This window comes from Bidens hawaiensis, unplaced genomic scaffold (genome assembly GCF_021521415.1).
Source record: "Bidens hawaiensis isolate Kalapana, Puna unplaced genomic scaffold, B.hawaiensis_p1.1 tig00065994_1, whole genome shotgun sequence".
NCBI lineage: Eukaryota > Viridiplantae > Streptophyta > Magnoliopsida > Asterales > Asteraceae > Bidens > Bidens hawaiensis.
Window position 1 is genome coordinate 17,737 of NW_027501744.1, and position 23,484 is coordinate 41,220.

The window sequence follows — 23,484 nt, forward strand, 5'->3', positions numbered from 1 at the left end:
ATGTATGTACGAATGAAAGAAAGATAACAGGCTAAGTATGTAATATGTATCTACGGATACGTATATATATATGTGTGTGTGTGTGTGTGTGTGAATGTATTGTATGTTTCCTGATCAACTAGAACTCACTCAGCGTAGCTGACTTTTAGTATGCACGCATGTGAGTAGGATGAGACAGTTTGCTTGAAGGGGGACACATGACAGATGAATAAAGAAGCTTGCATCTGAAGACTTAGTTGTTAACGTTTGAACTAAAAAGATATGTTTTAAGTTATGTTTAAAGACAACTTGTGAAAGTTTTGTAATGAATGTTGATGTTTTATTTTATTCCGCGAAAGTTTTAATTAACTCTGATATTTAGAATGTGTTAATGAGTAAATCTAACGCCAAAGTAGGGCACCGGGACCGGGCCTTACACACTAACACATTAAATGTTGCTTAATAGACACAAAGGTAACAAACACACACTGTAACGCAAAAGATTTCCATTTATAGAATCAATAATACAAACGAAAAACAATTTGGGTTTCAGAATGGAGTGTTTTATCCGTACATGATAAAGATAGCCGTCACAATCAATTTCAGGAGTAAGGTCAGGTGTCTTATTGTATGTCTCTCAGATCTTTTTTAGGTGTGCCCTAAATTATTCTATTTATAGGCATGCCCTGACAACTGTCATTCCTTCTAGAAACCCTAATCAATGATACATAAACATAAAACATATTACAAAAAGTTCTAAGTGTAAAACATGTCTTCGGGTAAGCTTTGCAGCTTTTGTCTTCATCGAGCAGAGCTGGTAACCAAAGTGTGCTGGGGAACAGTTCTCCGAGCAGACTTTACTTAGAATATTTTCCAATGAAAATATTCACCTAGCAGACTTCAATCCTCTTGACGATAGCAAACTTTGCTCGATATGATCCTACGAGCAAACTTGTTTTTCAGAAATCCCTTCAACTCTTTGTTAACTTTAACTTATTGAACAAACCAAAGTGTGCTGGTAACACTGTAGATTGTGCTAGTAGCACTGTAGATTGCTCTGAGTTTAACCTTGCTAGAATAAGTCCTTCATATATTTCTTTATCAACTTACTTCAAGCTTGCTGGGACCACTGTTTATTAAATAAACCTTCCTAGATCTTCCAAAATACTTGGTTTCTTTAGCTTGGTTTAGCCAAGGGTTTGCTAGTAAACAAACCATGCTTGACTTGAAAAATAACCTTGCTAGACAAAGTGAACCTTGCTCGGATTAACACTTAAGAGGAATTCTAGAAGATAACCTTGCCCGGAAGGCAAAATATCTTGCTAGGATAAATAAAAGCTTGCTGGAAGGTCCAAGTGTGCTCGGTATCCATACTTAGCAATTTAAAGAGAGTGTTGAGAAGATTCCAATCTCTCTTATGTATTTTCTTGTCAAATCTTCGACCCAACAGAAACTATAACATGAAGAAGGAGGATTATGATCAAATCGATCCTGAAGAGATGGAGATGTTGGATATTCGTTGGTGCATGGCTAGCGTTGTCAGAAGAGCTCAAAGATTTAGGGAATTACTGGAAAGAATTGTCTTGTGTAACACCCCGGCTAAAGCGGAATACGCCTATGTGTGACATACAGATTGTCCAAAATACATGTGACACTATTATGTGACAATATTATCATTATTTCATTGACGATTCAAATAACAAGTACTTTCGCAATTAAGTAAAATTAAAAGAAAATAAACAAGTCAAACACTTTATTAATGGTAATCCTATGTCTAGTGTCTTCTCTTGTTTCATCCTCTAATAAGCATACCTGTAACAAATGTATCAAATAATGTTAATTAACTTAATAGTTGGTGAGTTCCCACAGTTTTCATATAATACATAAAAATCATACAATTCCATGAAAATTCATGAAAAACAAATAAGGTCCTTTCCAATTGGGATTGTGCACCAGCGCACTCGGATAATGAGGCCCTTTTTCCACTCATAACAACAAGGTCTTGAGCGCAAAGGGGGGCGTATGATCATACTATATTGAAGTAATCCATGAGCAAGTAACAAATAAGCACACAAGTCCATGTAATGAATTGTAGTTTGTAAGCAAAATCGTAAGCAACTGAGTTTTGTAGGATACATATGCTACCCCCAAAACAATAAAAGAGTAAAAAGGGGGGGGGGGGTGAGAAACTCACCTTTGAAATTGGAAGAACAACTTGGAAATGAAATGGGAAGCGCGTTATATGAAACCAAAAGTTCGAATCTCACGAGCTAAAATAAGAAAACGAGAATTACTAACTAATCAATGGAAATAACATGTCGGTTCTAAAGTTCATGTATTATTGTTTGTATATATATCTTTACATATTTTAATGTATTCTAGTAATTAGGTCTAACGGATTTTAACAAGTTATTATTATAAAATTACTTATAAGATGAGTATTGAATATAATAATGTTTACAGAATTTTAGTGTTACCGGTATGTTTATTTGTTATAAACGTTTGTCTGTTTAGAGTTAAAGTTACAACGATATTAGATTTTATATATATATATATATACATATTTAAATAGTTATTTGTGAGTTTTAACCACGTTTATGGTTTGTAAATGTTTGGGTTTTTACTTGTAAAGGAAAAACAATAATCTAAAACAATTTTTATTTAACTTAAAATAATTTTATTTAATTTATAATGATTTATAAATATTTATTTGATTTATTAAAACTATTAAAATGGTTTGTAAACAATACCAAAATGGATCTGCAGTGACTCGAGTTCGAGCCCGGGTCTCCATGACCACAACACACATACACAACCACTGGACCAAATCAGTTTTGTTGCTAAAAGATGAAATAATAATTTAAAAACACATTCTCATGTTCATCATTATCCTCACAAACCCTAAATTCAATTCTTCAAATCCGTTCAATGGTTTCCCAATATATGTTAGGGGTTTTAATATACGCTTAAAAACGATAAGATTGCATATAACAATTACCTCTAAATGTTACGGATTGATGGTGAACCGTAGTTTAACCGGAGTTAACTTTGATGAATGATTTGTTGACTAAAGAGTGTTTGTTTGTGAAAACTTATGTTTGAAAAATGTTTATACGAAGATTATCGTCCTATTTATAGCCTCAATTGGATGATTTGGTGTTTAATACGAGTTATTAAGATTTGATTATAATCTGATGGTCGCGATGATTAATTTTATCATTAGTGGAGAGATCGTTTGAGATGATAAACGGATTAAAATGGATGTTAAACGTGAGTTTTAAAGGTCGCCGGAATAACCCCGTTGTCGTCGGCCGGTCCTTTGCCGGAAAAACGTGAAGAAGAAAGGGGGCTGGGTTGGATTTAATTTTACTATTACTATTATTATATTATAATTCAATTTAAATGTTACATATTAGCCGCTTGAACTATTATTGACTTTATAATTTGATTTTAAACTTTATTTATTTCTTGAACCTTGAACTTTGTAAATATACCAAACTTGATAAAACTTTATATACTTTAATATCTTTGGTTTGTTTACGTTTTATACTCGTATAGCTTTAAACTTTGATTATTTTAATAACTTTTATGGCTCAGAGATTCGTTAATCAAACAGTACGAATAGAACGTGAAAATCAAGGAACTTGAAATTATTGAACTTGATATAACTTGATAAATCTCATAAAAAATACATTGTAACAACTAAACGGGTCGGTTTCACGAATACAAATACGAATACGAATACGGAAAATTGACAAATTTCACATCTTGACGGGACGACTTCCAAACTAGGGTTTGACAAGTCAAAGGTCTGATGTTTTCAATGTAAGGAGAAAGGGCATTTCATGAGGGAATGCACTAACAATGAGGTTGGTGAGAATAGTCTTTGGTAGGGACTAGACATACCATTTATCATCAAAGTTCTCCTGCATCAGCTGAATCATCAAAGAAACCCGGGACCTCGTCGTCAAAATCTTATCATGCATAACTGGATGGAGGGTTCAACTGGAACTCTATCATTCACAGGGAAAATGTAGCTGAGGTACTTGGTGAGGATCAACAAGTTGGAGAACAGGTAAATTTTATGGTTGCGGGTGAAGCAGCGAAAGACGTTGAAGATGATGCTGCTGTACAGGTTGAGATCAAAGCAGTTGATGGTGAAAAGACTGAGTGTGATGGAATGTGTGATGGTCAAATGGAGGACATCACTGAGGAAATGTCAAGTGATCTTGAGGAGACGGAATCTCCTAAGTGTTTTGATCTAATTTCAAATGAATTTTTCCAATCATTTTTGCCACCTGATGTGTTTGAAAGTTTTGTAGGTTGGTTTTGGAGAGGAAGTGCCTCATAAAAAAATTTATTTTGGAGATGATGATGAAGATGAGACTGCGGCAGTTGATGAAATTACAGTGGCAGCAAAGATTTAGGAAATGAGTGATCCAACTGCGCCAGCTGCAGGTGTTCCAGCGGCAGTTGATGAAATGAGAAAAGAAGATGTTGTAGAAGAGCCCACTCATCATGCTTATATGTCTAGGCAGGTAACGATTCTACTCAAGAGGTTAAACATATTTGTGAGCCGTATGATGAAAAGAAATTTGTTATTAACTCATTAATAACCGACTACAATAAAATGTTTCATGATTATCAAAATATCAAGGAAGCATATGACAAGCTTCAAATGTGTGAAAAAAATATGTGGGTGAAAATCCTACAAGATGAGAAAACAATTCATAAGCTTAAACACACGGTCGAGGACAAACAAATTGCCATTAATAGGCATATCGATGAGAAAGCGGAACTTAAAAGAGAACTTCAACTGATTAAAATTGAAACTGAAAGGATTGAAACTAAACTAAAAGGTTATTCCACCTCATCATATGACCTTGATCATATTGTCCCAACATAATCCGTTTACATTTCATGGGACAGAAAGGATGATCCGAAATATCATTTTGCACCGCCTCCTATATGGAGTTCTTATGTTCCAAAAGAACCTGAAGGGTTCTTCAAGGCGATGAATGTGGTTAACGATTCACCACATAATGATATTTCATCATCTCTTTCATATGAAGAGCAAGCTATTAAGTCCTCCCACAACTCTGAGTGTGAGAGCAAGGTGGGTAAGCAAGCTGCAGAGCATGTGCTTTCTGAAGCAAAATCAGAAACTCAATCAAGTGATAAAACCGGTAATCAAAAGTCTAAATTTGCTAAAACCAGTTTTCACCACAAAAGACAATGTATTGGGTTCAAAGAGGTTAAATAATCTGGATTTAACAAAGAGTCTGTAAAACCGGAAAATGGTTTCCAAAAGATGTTTTTGTTAAAGGTGAGACCTCTGAGAAAGAGAAAGAGACCATCTTTAGAAAACAATCTAATGATGTGTTTTATAGACTAGAGGCTGAGCGAGACCGGGAAGAGAATCAGGTCCTTCCGGTTAACAAGTTTGTTGATCGGAGAAAATGTTTTTGTTGTAATACTCATGCCCAAAACGATTCTCTCTTCCCAAGAGAAAAAGCAGGTGTTAAACAAGAAACCACATGTGAATCCTTCATATGTGAGACCCACATCTCCACTCAAACAGATTTTAAAACGGGTTGTGGAAAAGAACCAATCAAAATTAATTTTGAGGTTGGTGAGTCTTCATAGATGAAGACAAATTAATGATAGTTTTCATAAGAAATCAAGTTCTGCTGGGCAGAACTGGGTGGTAAAGGGTAAAACAAAAGATGAATCTGTTAAATCACCCATTGAGCAAAACGTTAAGTCTTCCAAATCTAGTTCGTCTAATTCAAGCTCATCAGTTGAGTCGTTGACTGATATTGAGTATGATAACTTTGAAGATTTGTTTTATGGAAAAATTAAACAGCCCAAGACCATGATGGATTGGGTTTCCTTGTTTCACTTACCGCATAAATTTTGTAGGGGCTTCCAAGATCCAATGTCTCACGTTGGATTATGGATAGCGGAGCCTCTCGACACATGACGGGAACCCTCCATTTACTGAAGGATGCCAAATCAATTCGGGGAGGTTACGTGGGGTTTGCGAGAAATCAAGGTGGTCATATAGTAGGTGAGGGCACTTTGTCAAATAGGAAGGTGATGTTTAACAAGGTGAACTACATCACTGAGTTGGAGAACAACTTGTTGAGTATTTCACAAATATGTGACAAAGGCCTTTCCACTCACTTTACCAGTCAGGAATGCTTGATTCTGAAGCCAGGATTCAAGATACCAGACGAATGGGTACTGATGAAGACACCACGGGAGAATGATCTGTATGTTCTAAATATGGGTATGGCATTAACTACTCAGGGCACCGTTTAATGCTTTGTCACCAAGGCATCATAAAAGGAATCCGTGTTATGGCTCGACGGATGGGTCACATGTAACAACGTGAAAATTTCGAGTTCAAAGTATAAACTTTCCAAAGTCTAGGGACTAAAATTTCCAAAATCTAAACTTGAGGGTTTAAATTGAAAATTCTGATTTCCTGACCCATCGCGCTACCGATGAGTCAGAGGAGAACCCCATCGCGTATCGCGATGGGGTACCTGACACATTGAGACACGTGTGCCACGTGGCACACGGTGGCACTGTCTGCTGCCACGTGTCACCACGTGGCAACGCTTCCGCCACGTGGAGCAGCGCCTGCCACATGTCGACACGTGGCAGGTCTACGCTGTGCGTCAGCAGACCTATATCGCGATACGCGATAGGTCTGCTGAGGGACCCATCGCATATCGCGATAGGGACCAAAATTATGTCTATAAATAGCAAGGTCCGGGATTCATTATTGGCATCCCACAAATTAGTTCTCCTTTCTCTCTCTAACATCTCACTAGAATCCCAAGTTCGTATAAACGATCTGCCTCGATAAATGTGTCCCGAACCCTCGTTTGTGTACCACCGTTTCCTCGAAGTTCGTGCCACCCTCCACACTCAATCAAGAAGGTGTTGTTATAATGGCGAGGAATCTCGAGAGTCGTGTCCTCGAGTATTGAAGATTTGGCGTTCCTCGATTAACGTGTCGAGCAAAGTAAGGCGGCATCAGAGTGCTGCTCAAGTCCCTAGTATTTCTAAACGCCAAGGAGGTTAGGAGTAACAATGAATTCAATATAATTGAATATTATATTCAAGGTTTAAGTCTTAAGTCGAGGATTATACTCGATGCCTCGATAAAAGAAAAGAAAACATAACAAAGAAATGAATGAAAGTATGATTGATGAATATAGTGATAACATACATATGTGTGTAAGTATATATGATTATATTCTTTGTTATGAAAATATTATTTAAAGAATAAAGAGTGTTCTTAAATAATAAAAGAAAATGATTACGTTTCTTGGAGAAGAAGAAACGTCGGGTTTTGAATATAAACTAAAGGTTTATAAATTTACTTTTAAACAAGAGGTTTTCAAGTAAATAAGAATTGAACTAGAGGTTCAATCGAGGATTGAGATATAAGACTAAAGGTCTTAAGCCGGATCGTGTATCCGACTAACAAACATTTATACTCGTAACTATAGGTTCGAGATAAAAAGAAAGGGAAACACCCTTGGACGGTGAGTGAAGCCGATCCTAAAGAGACAAGGTGAATACGCCCCCAAACTTTTAAACTTGTTTTCAAAAGAGTCAACTTGTTATATGAAATTGTTTACAAGGAACCATGTGTTCCTAAAACCGTTATAACTATGCGTATAAACCTAGCCCTCAGGCTGTGGTATACGTATGTCTGGATCCTTACATAGGTGGTACTATGCGATGTATGGGCATGATCGCACCACCCTTGGTCGTAGGACCTCTCCTGCAGGGAGTACGACCGTATGTGTATATTTACGGGTACTTAATGAAGTCGAACAATGCGGTGTTTGTGAGGTGACCTAGTGTAGAGGCTCTAGTTTATAATGTGTTATTTGACTTTGTTATTCCTAAGCCACGTTGGGCCGAGGCAGGCGTAGTCTCGAGGAGTAATAAAGTAAAAGAGTTATTTTTTGCGTTAGCGTGTTCACCAGCATTCGTTGCTGACGTATTTTCTTACATTTTGCAGGTGAACAAGTTTAGCACTTGGAGTGTCGAAGTGCTACTAATGTCCGATGGCTCGGATTATTTTGTAATAACTTAATATGGTGGTTTGTAATCATAAACACATAAATATTTTTTAATAACTTAAACGGGTATTTTATAATCCCGTCTTTTGAATGTATATATAAAAGTTACATTTTCGATCCTTAAAGTTTACGAGTCTTCCGCAAACTAAACGCAACTCTGATTTATTTACAAATACGATACCAACTGTTGGGTCACGCTCTTAGGCCTTAGACGAGGGTGTGACATCACATCAACATTCGTAAGATGAATTATCAAGTTCACAACCAGCTTGTTGAAGGAGTGAACGTCAAAGGGTTTCACTTGAGTACCGATTGTTTGAGTTGTAAGAAAGGAAAATAAAAGAAGAAGTATCACTCGACGAAGTCTCTCAACTCTATCAGCTTACTTTTAGAGAGGCTCCACATGGATTTATTCGGACCCGTGAATGTCAAAAGTATCACCGGCGAACTCTATTGTTTGGTGGTTACTGATGATTACTCAAGCTTCTCGTGGGTGATGTTTCTTGAGTAGAAATATGAGACCTTCGAGAAGTTATATAATCTGTCAATCAGGAGAATCGGAAGCGACAATGGTATCGAATCTATGAACAACTGAATGCTTTAGTACTTTGATGAGCGTGGAATTCTTCATGAATTTAGTGCACCCTATACTCCACAACATAATGGGGTCGCTGAACGAAAAAATAGGACATCGATTGAGATGGCAGGGGCTATATTAGCTGACTCAAAACTACCAGTTAGTATTTGGTCAGAAGCGGTTGCATCGACTTGTTATACACTCAACTGTGTTCTAACGGTAAAGAAGTACGACAAAACTTGTTTCTAGCTGCTTAATCGACGAAAACTGAACTTGAAGTGGTTTGAACCCTTTGGATCACAATGTACCGTTCTTTATCCAGATGGTAAATTTGGTGCTAAGTCTGTGGAAGGATTCTTTGTTGGTTATGCTAGTCCATTACGACGAGTATTCTTACCTAGAATTAACCAGATTATGCAAGTGCAACACGTTGACTGTCAACATTATGCTATTCCAACTCAACGGATGGGTTTCGTGGATGTTTGATTATGACAGCCTGTGGAGTTGTTTCTCTTTTTCTGAAGAATAAATCTGATGAAGCTGCCACATTGTTATTTCAACAATATTTGAGTGAAGGAGTTAGTGAAGAAACCACATCACAAGAAGTTTCACTCTTCACTGATGACCAGACACCAGATGTTGATGACTCTTCTGAAGATACACTAGCTACACCATCCTTTGATGATGATGATGATGGTGAGGATCACGGTGATGTGATTGAATCTTTGGTTCAGCCAACGTCTGAATCTGATGAAGTGGTTGGAGAAGAAAATGTCAATAATCTTCCAACTGATGTGGTGGTACCTACTGATGTTACTCCTCGAACATTGTCATATCACCGGAGGAAAACATCATTGGTGACTTTAATACGGCGGGTACAAACTCGAAGTCAAATCGACCAGAGCCTCTGGTGTTACTATACTCAAGTTACTCCTATCCAAAATCGGTTCGCGTTTAAATGTTTTATCTCGCAAATAGAACCAAAAACCTATAAGCAAGTGTTAATAGAAGAAAGTTGGGTCAATGCTATGCAGGAGGACTTATTACAGTTTGAAAAATTGGGAGTGTGGAAACTTGTTGACCTACCTGACAACAAAAGGTGTATAAATACCAAGTGGGTCTTCAAGTGTAAACAGAATGAAAATGGAATCATTGTTAGAAACAAGGCTCGACTGGTGGTTCTTGGATTTAACCAACGGGAATGAATCGACTATAGTGAAGTCTATGCTCTTGTGGCTAGACTTGGAGCAATCTGAATATTCTTGGCTTTTGCATCTTGGAAAGGATTCAAGGTTTATCAGCTAGATGTGAAGTCTGCTTTTCTTAATGGCAAATTGGGTGAAGAAGTCTATGTGGGAAAACCACCGGGGTTTGCCGATCCGATCCACAAAGACAAGGTGTGCTTGCACGACAAAGCTCTTTACGGATTACATCAAGCTCCGAGAGTATGGTATGAAACATTGTCCAAACACATGTTGGACAATAGCTTTTTTCGTGGCACTGTCGATTGTACACTCTTCACGAAGGAAGTAGATGGTCGTTTACTGATAGCCCAGGTCTACATTGATGATATCATATTTGGGTCAACAAACGATGTTCTGTGCAAGGAATTCGAAGATGTGTTGAAATTGAAGTTCGAGATGAGAGTAATGGGAGAATTGAAGTTTTTCTTGGGTTTACAGGTCGAACAGCTTTCTGATGGTATCTATATACATCAGACGAAGTATGTCAATGATATCCTAGAGAAGTTCAATATGACTGACTCAACGCCGATCATCACTCCTATTCCTCTTAATCATGGAATCGGTCCTGATCCCACCGGGGATAAGGTTGACGAGACGCTTTACCGTTCCATGATCGGCTCTCTCATGTATCTCACCACATACAGGCTAGACATTATGTATCCTGCTTGTTTGTGTGTCCAATATCAATACAATCCAAAAGTTTCTCACCTAACGTTGGTGAAGAGGATACTTCGGTATCTAAAGGGATGTCTAGGGGTCGGTCTTTGGTATCAAGAGACGATGTTTTTGAGCTAAGAGCCTATTCTGATTCAGATTATGAAAGCTGTAAGCTACATGCTAGGTCTACCACCGCCGGTTGTCAATGTTTTGGTAGCAGGTTGGTGACATGGCAGTGTAAGAAGCAGACAACTGTGTCGCTCTCTACCTGTGAAGCTGAGTACGTAGCTGCATCCAGTTGCTGTTCTCAGGTTTTGTGGATTCAACAGCAGTTGCGCGATTACGGTTTGAAATTTCTTACTTCTCCCATATATGTAGATAACATTTTTGCAATCTCCATAACAAAAAACCCGGTAAATCACTCTAAAACTAAACATATAGATATACGGTATCACTTCATTCGTGATTGCTACGAAAAGAAGTTGATAACCATAGAAAATATTCACACCGATGAACAAAAAGCCGATCTTTTTACTAAAGCTTTTGATAAAAACATATTTATGTATATCTTGGGGCTTAATGATATTAAGAATTTGGGAGGTGGGAAAGAGAGTGATCCCGAGGTTATGGATTCCGACCTTGTGTAACCATTCATCAAGGTCATGCTTCTTTGTAAATATTCTATCAAAATTTTGTAAATAGTTTTTGGTTTTAGGGGGAGAAATAATTTGGGAAAATACAAAAACATTTAAAAATCTTAAAATTCAAAAACATTGAAAAAGGATAAAAATACAAAAACAATAGAAAATGCTCCTCAAAACGAGTTTTGAAGCATAAAAGGAAGATGATAGTACACTGATCATCTTGTTCCAAGTACCAGTAAAATGAGGTATAAAAGTTTATTTCTTAATGTTCGGTGCATTGGTAGGCTTTAAAACAAACAAGTAAGTAATTAAGTGATATAAACCTAACTAGCCATATTGAAAGATGGGTTAGAATTCTAGCATAAAGTCTTGGTAATGAAGGCAGAAATGTAATAGCATGTCATACTCAAGCCTTATCTTTCGGTAGATCACCAAAAATAAAGAATTAATAAAAGTGTTTTAAGCATCTAGTATATAATCTACACTTCAACAGTGTATGGTTTTATAACCTTAAATCCTGTATTGATGGGATGCTTTAGGTTTCTGGAACCATCGGGTCTTTATACGGTTTATCATCTGGGTATTCATTTCAGTGAATATTTAAAAATGTGCTCAAAGAGCGAACCCTGAAAAGTCATTAAACTTGATCAACTTGTATTTTGTGCAACCTACACTACTGACTTGATCAAACTGTTAGTCATACATTGTCCCTTGTTCGCGTCTTATTACCATTAAGAAACGAACCACAATGGATACAATGTCTACAAGCCGACAGATGAAATCATGCATACTCATCCATGGTAAAGGAAACTTAAGGTATTGCTTGATAACAGGGGTATGCCTTGTTGTGGAACATTGTTGCTAAGATTGCAAAATCAAAAAATTTTAAAATGTTTTGATCTGCTGATTCTAAAGTTTAAGTCAAGTTTGGGTGATATGGTAAAAATCAAATTAAGCCTGAATCAAGATTAGAATCTGATCACTATCTGATATTGTGTGCTTAACTGAACCTTAATCGTATCACTGATGTCTCTGAATCTTTTGTTTAAAAGTTTAAGTGGAAAACAATACCAATGACTGACTTAACATCAGACATAATAACACTGAAATATAAAATCGTGATGGAAGGACAAATAGATCAATATGATTCATTGCTCAACTCACAAAAATAAGTTTCTTTCAGCTCATGTTTTAGTGTTCGTAAATAGTATTTTGAAAAATTTTGTTTTGATTACAACTTTAGTTTAAAATCCAAAAACATTTTACATTTCTGTATTATTTTCGAATTTGGTGAATGGTTAATCGGGTTTGGATATCCGAGAACATGAATCGAGTGGTTGTTTTTGACAATTTTTTTCAAAATGGGCTTAATCGTCAAGTGAATTATTCAAGATCATTTAATTGGGCTTGATTGGTTTCGAAAGTGTGAATTTTATGTTCTGATATGTTTCACTTACATATCCGACGGATATGTTTTAAACATATACGGAGTATATGTCAAGTTGTAACATATACGGAGGATAAGTATGCTTTACTTATACTGACATATTATTCTATTATGGTTTCCAAGGTCTGTTGACAAATTGGTAGATTCAGTATTAAATCCTCAATGATAGTTATTATATACTCTGCAGTTCAGTTTAAACTTTTACAAATATACCCATCAGAAATTTCTGATAATTTCATAAAATCTGCTTTGAATCGTTTGTACTGCAATTCCAGGTATGTTGATAATCGGGAATGATATTTGATGCTTTATTAGTATTGATTTTCAGAAAGGAAAAAAAAACGATTATTCTTGATGAAAATGGGTTTTCAGAAGTTCTTTGAAAAATTAAAATTGAACTGTTAAAGCTGTATTTTTGAATGATTTGCTGTCGAAAATGATATACTTTGAACATTGTTAATAGTTTTTGAACTTAACTGTCAATATCAATAGTTAGATTATTTTAGTCAAAGTTTTGAAAAGGTTAAAATTGGAGATTTTATGGGAAAATCTTTGTCATATCAGTTTTTCATTGTTGGTGTGTGTTATTGCAAATGTTGTTGGTTTGTTCTAAGAAAGATGATGATTCGGACGATGATGAAGACAAAGTTTTTCTCTAGGATTTACAAGGAAAGGACGAAAAGGATTGTCACAAGATTCTATTCCCATGCTAATGTATGCATGATGGTGGATTAGTTGTCATAATATAATATGTCCGAGTAAGGAAAGGACGAAAAGGATTGTCACAAGATTCTATTTCAATGCTAATGTATGCATGATGGTGGATTAGTTCTCATAATATAATCTGTCCGAGTATTGGATAGATTATCGGAATATAAGATAGTGTTCTTTTGACAATTTTGTTCACTATCAATATTTTAGATTCGACCAAGGTCAACCGAATGAATCTTCGGATGCCTGAGGTGCTGTCAAGCAGCCATGGGTAATTTGATAGATTCAAATTTTGAAGTTCATATGATCGAGGTCTATTATATCAACAAGTTGTATCTCTTGGGCAAAAAAATTTTTGGCTGAATGAAGAAATCAAGATCTAGCATCATCCAAGGGGGAGTTTGTTAGTGCAAAATGTCTGATGCTAAGTCTTGCAAGGTTAAACGAGCTGATGTTGGTCATAATAGAGTGTTAAGGGAGTATAAATCACTGTTCCCAACGTATAAGACTTATACGCCCGTATAAGTCTTATACGTTGTAGACTTATACGCCCATAGGCCAAGTAGTATAAATATGGAAACTTTGTCATATTTTGTAATCTTTTGGAAAAAATTTTGATGAATTATTGTAATCACTTGTACTCTCTGACATTGTTATATTCAAGAGTGATTATTACTTTGAGTCTATATGTGTTTGATTCATTTGCTATTTGTTTCCGCCTTGTAGCTTAGTATATTGACACAACGTATTCGGTCCGTATCGTGTTGCACTTACATGTATACGATGACATCATATGATCCGGCAACCGATCTTTCAATTTTATGTTTGATTTGTTGGTTTGACATTTGACAAGTTTTAATTATGGTTTATGGTTTGCAATAATAAATTTGTTATTTTGTTGGTTTGACATTTGAGCAAGTTTTAATTATGGTTTATGGTTTGCAATAATAAATTTGTTATTTTTGTTTTAAATTTATCAAAAGATTTGTTTACTTTATATTTCTTTTTTTCCATCCCAACCCATATGTTACACGGGTTCTAACCTAGTATGTTACATAATATTATAAATCAAATCAAATTCAATTTCATATATACAAATAATTAATATATAAGTTAAAAAAACATAATATATATTTAACAAATTGAATAATCATACAATGGTTTAAAACAATTTGCCAAAATACATACGGTAAGAAAAAAATAATATAAAAAATTTTTACTTTAGTACAGAGTCTATAATTGAGATCGTGCATTAAAAAGGATAGCCCGCATGACCTAAAGATATTATATTATTTAAAATCCATTTTAACCTCATGTCCACGTCTTCGTCTTTTTTCTGCAATTCTGACTCGCAAACCCTCCCTCAACGCTGGCATGCAGGAAAAAACTTGAAAAATAAAATCTCACTCTTCTCTTTAAACTTTAAATAGCCTATACAGACAATCTAGAGGGTCAACACACAAAATAACATCTAGTACACCGGTTAATACATGCATTGGTCGAACGGAGGGTCAACGGACCCTCCAGGCCCTCCTGTAGTCTCGCCGCCGGTTGTCAGCATAAGTTGTCGTCTTTATTATTATTATTATTATTATTATTATTATTATTATTATTTTGGCAAATACAGTCAATAATGTTGAGAATGAATATTTAATGCAGCTTTAATTTATATAACCTTCTATTGCTAACTGCACTTACAATTTTTCCCTATAAATACGTGTTTCCTATTATACAAGATCTTCACACCAATCCTACCATTAACATATACTCCCTTAAAGCCTTAATTTTCTTCCAAATGGCACGTTGTAAGGACAAAGAAGCTGACAAGGAAACTTTCAACTCTCAATCAGTTTTCTAATCGGCAAGATGGGCAAACGAAATCTAGAGGCGTTAAAGAGGCATCATTCAAATACGCCTACATCGTCTTTGTATAAGAGATGTCGGGTTATATAACAATGGGGATGCGCCATTTGTAATACTAAGTTTTACCCATTAAAAAACCTTAACCGAGGCTTCTTGGATATTATTTTAGGGTACGAGTAGAACGATCTCTTTGCCAACGGTAATTTTATTAGGATTTACTTACTTGTATATATGTCTCACATTAACGAGTAACCATTTTATACGATTCAATATTTACAGCACATAAATGAGTTGATAATCTATACGATTCATTTTTTACGGCATATTGAACCATTGACAACAAGTTGATAGATTATTCAATATGTAAAATTGAAAAAAAAAATAAAAACAAAAATCCAAAGTTAAAACTTCGTTGGATCGTTTTGCCCCGTGTTTCACTTTTCAGTTTTCACAACGAAATGAGAAACCAGGACTCCATAGAGATGGTGGGAAGAAAAGAACCATATCACGATTTTAGGAGGTTAACCAAATTCTGTTTTCGTTCATCCTGGAGATTGGTTACTCATCCATATAGATATGCTGGTTACTCATCCGTATAGATATGCGGGCGATGGAAGTTACTCAATACTGAACTGATAAAAGATAGGAGAAACGAAAATCAACATCTCCTCACAGATGAAGGTGTCATAAGTGTTTTTTCCTGTGGTTTCTTGATCTTATAGGCCACTGGCAAAACTCCCATGGTTCACAAGATTAGCTGGTTCTTATAAATGAGAGGTTTTGCAACTATTTTTAACAGCATATACAATCATATCACTTCAACTTAAATAATAGGAGTTGAATAAATTCGGATTGTTTACGTTAAAATCATATTTAAACATCTTGGACACAAAATCCAGCATACATGACACCTATGTGACAATGTGAATTCTTTCTTCCTTCCTTAAATAGAAGAAAATTATGTGACAATGTGAACTCTTTCTTCCTTCAATAGAAGATAAAATAACAGTAGCTCAGTTATATGAACACCAATATGAATATGAACGGCTTATTTTGCAACACCAAAGTCATAAAACAAAACAAGAACCAATAGTTAACTGACCGGAGTTACTTGACGAGTTGGTTGAATTTCACAATGCAATCCAAAGCTCGGTCAAAATCACCATCTTCAAGGGCTAAAGTGAAACGACAATAGTCTGGAATTCCGGTCCAGGAAGGTCCATTGATGCATAGATCAGTAGCTCTCAGCATTGCTTCTCGGATGTTGGTGTCATCGAGCACGGTTTCCCATCTAGAACCATCTTTCTCGAGCTTTACGGTTTTGCCAAAATAAGCAGACGGTTTTGCAATCACAGAAACACCTCCACGAGGTTCGATTACTTCCCACCCGCAGTTCTCAAGTGTCTATTTATAGTACAAGTGAATACGTAACAAATTAGCAAACACTTTTTGTCCAGAAACTACATATTTTATAAACAATTAGTAGTGTGTCAACAACACTTTTAAAACAAAACTAGTATTTCAATAAAAACCAACTGTACAGTAAAATGATTTAGTGTGTTAAAAGTACACTTTGGGCTACAGTCAATTCATTTCCTAAGTTTTTCAGGGTTAAGTCTTTTAACTCATCAGATATAAAACACAACCCGAATCAACCCATTTCCTAACTTTTTTGGACTTTACCCTTTTGACCCATTAGTTACTATATCAACCCGAATCAACCCATTCCCTAAATTTTTCACATTTTACCCTTTTGACCCAGTGTAAAACATGCCCAAATCAACCCATTTGTAAATAAACAGGTTAAAATAACCACAACCACATTGAAAGCTTACCTCTTTTAAACGCTTCAATCTAGCAGCCAACAATTTCCCCTGTCCTTGAGCAACACCTGATAAATCCCCATTCTGCTCTTCAAGTTCAAGCAATTTCTTTGCAGTATACCTAATAGTACTATGAGGCTTATTCAATCCCGAGAACCCACGAAACGAATCCTCCAAAAACCCCGGTTTCATAACTAAAAACCCGTACGCAAGCCCTCCAGTAGGCAACTTATAAAACAACCCACCAAGCAAGCACACACTAAAACCCGGTTTTCCCGTTAACCCCGCTAAGCACGCATCCAAATTCCACCCATCCCAACCCTGATCATTAAACTCGATCCCAGAAAATGATGTGTCGATTATAACCCGCGCCCCGTATCGAGCACAAACTGTCAGCAAACTTTTCATCTCTTCATTACTGTAAAGCAAACCGGTCGGGTTTACTGTGGGACCCGAAATATACACCCATGGTTTATCAACAGTCTCCAGCACACTAATCAGTTGGTTCTCAGTCAGTTTAAAACCTACTTCTGCCCGTGTCGGGATAGACACGATGCTGATGTTTAAGAATTTGGCGGCTGACACATAGTTACCATTTGATCCAGCTGGCATGCATAGGGTCCCGCCTTCTTCAATGCAGCATAAAACAAGTTTGTTGAAAATTGCAAGAGGGAAGTCTGCATATATGAATTCAGCATTGTGTTCAACCGAGAAGTTGTAAGTGTTTTTGATGAACTGCCTAAGGCTCGGTGTGACATCACACTCTGACTCGGTTACATTTTGCCTTGCAAAACTTTCAAAGATGGCAGCTTTAACTGGGGTTGGTGTAGGAAGGAATATTTGGTCCACATCCATGTGAAGTAAAGCTGACTTTTCGGTTATTCTAACAGATAACTCTGCTTGACTCAAAACTGAGATTGCAGAACTTGAAAACCCAATCATGTCAGTGTCACTAGATTTCACATCCTCAGTTTCTCTCTGAAAATACAAAACAGTTATTTATGCATATATTTATTGTATAAAACATTGACAGGTGTAATGTTCAAGTAATTAATAAACCTCAGCAGGTTGACGTCTATCCGGAAGCTGAAAAGAAAGAAGTTCATGAAAAAGACAGCCATAATAATACTGGCTAATGAGGGCAGTATTGCCTTGTAAGAGTTCCACACTTCTTGTTAACACATCAAAGACAGTTTGTTCTTCTGATATCACAAAAGCTACTTCAAGATCTGTGTACACCTGAAAAAGAGCGGTTATTATTATTAGATAACACAATGGTTATAAACTATATACTTAAACTAACTAATATAAGTAGAGGATGCAAGATGAGCGGGCATGGTAATATGTCCGTGTTGGGTTGACCCGCAAACAATTTTTGAGCTTTTTAGTATGAATAAAGTAATGAATTAATTATGAATACAAAAACAATACCGGTGCAATAATAATGAAATCTTTACTTAAGAATATAATAAGTCAGGAAGTCCTATACTTCATAAAGAACTTATGGCGACTTCCATATGATAGGGGTGTGCACGAAACCGTAATAACCGAGCTGTAACCAGAATAATTGACATAACCAAACCAAAAGAATCAAACCCAATAAAAAACAGACGGTTAGGTACTTTGGTTTTATGTTTTTTAACAAACCAATTTTTCCATTCCGATTCAGAACAGAAAAAACAAAAAAACGAGTTTTATTAGTTATAAGAAATTAGTAAACGGTGTAGTCCAAAAACTTTAGGTTCAAATGTGTATAGTTAATTAATCATTAATCAACAAAACTTAGGCCCAAATTCATTATTTTGGGCCATTTTATTTCGGCTCAAATTTTCAAGCCCATATGGTAAAACCGAACCCATTGTGGAAACCAAAAGCTAAAACCGAACGGTTTTCTAAACCCCAAAAACCAAAATTTTGGTTTGAGCCCAAAACCGACCTATGCACACACCTACCAAATGGACCCATTCATAGGTAAACAGGTCTACAATCCCAAACAAGAATCCTACCTGATTTTTTAACAATCCACATATTATAGCTGCATGAGAAGGTAGTGGAGTTCTAGCAAGATATTTCAAAACTCCAATTGAACTTGGGAGGCTTGAAAGCTCAAACTGGTCAGATATGTCAATGAAAAGACGAGACCCAATTTCGCGTGTAACACGCAAAAGGTGCTCAAATGCTGAACTAGTAACCGCCTCAAACTGTGCAATCCCTGTGACCACCACTTGTGGCTTTAACTTTTTTATCAGCTCAATCATCAAATCTGACTGACGTGGCGCTTCAATAACAGTGATTCCATCTATTGAAGTTTTGTTGTCCCTTGTTTGCTATTATAAGGAGTGTGTAAAAAAATTTACGTCTTTCAATACATTATAGTAAATAAAATATGTTATGACATCCACATGGATGGGGAAATAAGACAATAGAAATATATGAACTGTTAAAAACAATTATTTTTTTATAGAGAACTCTTTTAATTGGTACAAGTAGGGGTGTAAATGAGCCAAGCCTCTTGTTAGCTATTCGAGATCGTCTTGCTAAATGCTCGAATCGAGCCGAGTTTAAATGAGCTCGAGCCTAAACATAAGCTTGTTTAATAAACGAGCCCAAGCCCAAGCTTCACCTATCAAATTCGAGCTGGTTCGCGGGCCTAAACCAGATATATTAAATGTATATCTATATACTATATATGAAATTATGAAAAAGTACCTAAATAATATGCATTCTGTTATATATAAATTTATAAGGAAAAATATATAAAACTAAGTGTGTGTATAAATTATTTAATAGATAAAATTCGAGTCGATCTTTGGCTTAAAGTACTACTTGTGAGCCAATCTTGAGTTTAAAAATAGAGCTCTAAACAGGCCGAGCTCGAGCTCTCTGTAAGTTAAACAAGCCGAGCTCCAGCTTGAAACACTAATCACAAGCTGAGCTCGAGTTTTAAAAATAGAGCTCAGAGCAAGCAGAGCTCGAGTTCTCTGAAAGTTAAACGAGCCTTGTCAAGCTCAAGCTCAACTTGTCTTGTTTACACCCATAGGTACAAGCAATGCCATTTAACACAAAACATACAATCTAAAATTAAACGGTTTCATAAATACACTGTACCTCAATTTCTAGTGATGTTAACCACTGTCTGGGTAGATTGCGAGTCAGATGTTCGTCAACAATGGCGAGATGTGGAGTGAATAACCGGAGGGAGTTCTCAATAGCTGTAGCCCTTGATGGAAAAATAGCAACATTCTTGCAGAATGATTAATAATATGAAAGTCAGAAATGCAAATTAATTGTTACAAAATACTGTAAGATTGATAACTTTGCAAATAAGAAGGGTGTTATCTAAATCGCATATCTATCTTAAAAGATATTTGGTTTAAGATCCCTTTCATTAGAGATGATTGATTCTTAATTTCTTATTACAATTAAGATCATCACACAATCACTCTTAAAACAGACATCCAAACGCCACCTAATTGATCAGCTCATAGTTATTATTGTTTAATAGAGAAGTGTGCTTACATCAGCGGTAAGAGGGACATGGTGGTATGTTTTCATGAAGGATGCAATAAGATCCCGGAATCTTTTGTTTCCAGTTGGAGGCTCATATGGAAAGCGAGAGCTGTCTTTCAAAACACCAGCAAGATATGCTAGGAACGGGATCTTCTCGTCCGCAACAGAATCATCTTCAAAAGATAAATCCAAAGAATTGCTGATGTAGTGAAACCCGTTTTTCAGAAACCCAAAAATTGTCTTAACCTGCCAGCTTAGTTATTTCAGTACATACTCCACTTTAAGATTACTTTATGCATATCTATCTATATATATAATTAAAAAAAATTGAAAAAAAGGTAAACTTTTGGTAAGAGACTTAAGAGTTGGGTTCACTCAAAGCACATTTTTCTTGAAGTTTTAAAACTATTTTATGAAAAATCAACTTGGGTGATTTCCGACCCGCTTCTCTTTATCTATTTGTTTTGGAAAAACCTCACCGAATAGCAACCAAATTTCTCAAGTATTATTCACTGAAGTTATTTTGTTTCTCTAAAGTCACTCAGCTTTCATCCTAAATTTTACTTTTTCAAATTAAGTGAGGTACATGAAACATATATGATTCTTGGTTACTAATAAATGATAATCCTTGTCCAATTAATTTGAAGCAGTAGGTAATAGTGAAGAAAAAGATTCATTAAATAATACCCAAGTTTTGTAATTGTTAAACTCAACTCAAATTGGTAAAAAAATAGTTACTAAACAGTAAAAAAGATTCATATATGTTTCATCTGCCTCACTCAGTTTTGAAATTTTTAACATTTGCATAAAGATGGCATTATAATTTGGGAAACTTGGTTACTAATGACCGACAAAACCGCCACCTCGGCAATAATTTGGAAACGTTATAGTAAAAACCTGATTAGGATGTCGAAGCTGACAGCTGTACACCGACAAAGCATGAGAAATACGACCACCGGCTTTACCAAAGGCCCATGCGGTCCGAGCACAGACAGGCTGGTCTCCAACAAGGCCCATGAAGAATTCAAACCGGTGCGGATTATTCTTCTCAATCTCAACTAATGCTGAAATATCAGTATCAGAAGCCTGAAGAATCTTGGTCTGCCACAGCTTGTTAACGCGGAGCCCACGACGTTCGAATAAACGTTTGCAAACACCTTGACCGGGACGCCCGCCCATGTTGAAGATCATGATTCCCATTGGCTTGATCACATCAATTCCTTCTTCAACTGCCCTTGCAATCAGACCTAGACCAAACTGATCCTCAACAAAACCCTAATTGCAAAATTGAGTTGATATATAAGAAATAGTGGAAAGATAACAGAAACAGAAAAAGGTGTCTCATTATACCTGAAGTGCACAATAGTTACTCAGTGAATGTAGAAACTCTTCGCTAGCGTTTTCTGTTATAAGCTTGGACATTGCATCTGGATTTGGATTAAGAATCTGCAACACAGAGTATAGTGAAAATTAATATCATATGGTAGCTGAAGACAATCAAGACTAGAGATGCCAAACTGGGCAGTTATGTTAATTCGATAAATTATTTATTTTAATTATGAGATGTAAGATGCTATATGCATTATGTTTTGGTATGTAATTTGGTTGGGTTCTTATTATCAATACCTGTGGGATGCATCCGACAATCCGTTCAAGACATATAGTTTGATGGATAACAGTAATAATACCTGTGGTATACATCCGACAATCCGTTCAAGCTGTATGTGATTATCTCTGCAGTAAGATAGGAGATCAGACTCATAAAATTCCACCCTGTCAAGCAAAGTTTTGTTCTCGGAGTCATAAACGGGGAGTCCATTGTCATCAAAAGCATTTAAATACAAATTTATCCAAGAAATCTTGACTGCTCTTGGATTGATATCAAGGCCATAAACCTTAGATGGCAGCCATTTGTCAGCAATGGCTATGGATATCCAGCCGTTTCCACAGCCGAGTTCAGCAAGTGTCTTATCTTTAAAGATGGAGTCCGGATGCCTGTTTAAGCCCTCAAAGAATGTGAAGGACCAGTCTTCTGGCATAAAGATGCTTGGTATGACCATCATTGTTAACTTGCTTCTGTTGTGGTAACCAGAATCTGCAAAAGGGAATGAATAGAGTATTATTCAAAGTCAATCAAGAGCATAATAATAAAGAGAGGGAGAGAGACCTTGATTCCGATGGAGGTATATATCCTGGATTTGGAAATGATAGGTATCAAGGCAGTGCCCATCGCTTTGGAGCCTCTTGTGCAGGTGCGCTAAGAAAACCCTAGCTTCGGTACGGGTGTCTGGATTCTCCAGGCGTTGGAGTAGTGATCTCAAGGCACTGTACGCGGAGTCACCGGAGACTGAACACTGCTTCAGGAACTCATCCATGGATCCATTCACAGCAGCCATTGATTGATCGACAAAGAGACAGCAAGAGGATCTTTTTGGTATAATATAAAAAGAAAAAGATAGATCGGTGTCCTCATCGAGAACTATCCCTATCATGTGACGACAATATTTATAAATAAATAAATAAATAATATTTTTTTAAACACTGCCACCACCATCTATTTATTTATTATTATTTCTTTTTTAACGGCAAACAAAATAGAATTTCTAAATAAAACACACCGCTTCCAAGAAGCAACCAAACAAGAATAACCAACCAATTCCACATAGGAACAAACTACCCTCACCACCCCGATACAATATTAAAACTGCGCCACTTCTCCCACGTCAAGTTCGTGTTCTTGGATCTATTTTCACCCATAAAAAACTAAACGCTTTAATCTCACTTATTATATGAGCCAACTGTGCCGGCTTCCTTTCGAACACTAGTGAGTTTCTCACCTTCCAAAGGCACCAAATAACCGTGAGACAAACCGCGTGAAATGCCTTAGCTTCTCGAGATGACATGGACGAATACTTGTAAAG

At 36.2% G+C, this 23,484-nt stretch overlaps 1 protein-coding gene across 1 annotated transcript; it reads right to left on the bottom strand.

Moving 5' to 3' along the window:
- Nucleotides 1-16,149: 16,149 nt before the first annotated feature.
- LOC143604615 (methionine S-methyltransferase) lies at nt 16,150-22,975 on the bottom strand. Its single transcript, XM_077081038.1, has 10 exons — nt 22,731-22,975; nt 22,252-22,658; nt 21,914-22,009; nt 21,461-21,838; nt 20,573-20,809; nt 20,162-20,296; nt 19,060-19,380; nt 18,113-18,292; nt 17,066-18,031; nt 16,150-16,634 (listed from the first exon to the last, which is right to left on the bottom strand). Exons 1-10 carry the CDS (start codon nt 22,957-22,959, stop codon nt 16,338-16,340), a joined length of 3,246 nt encoding a protein of 1,081 aa, XP_076937153.1. The 5' UTR covers nt 22,960-22,975; the 3' UTR covers nt 16,150-16,337.
- Nucleotides 22,976-23,484: the final 509 nt, after the last annotated feature.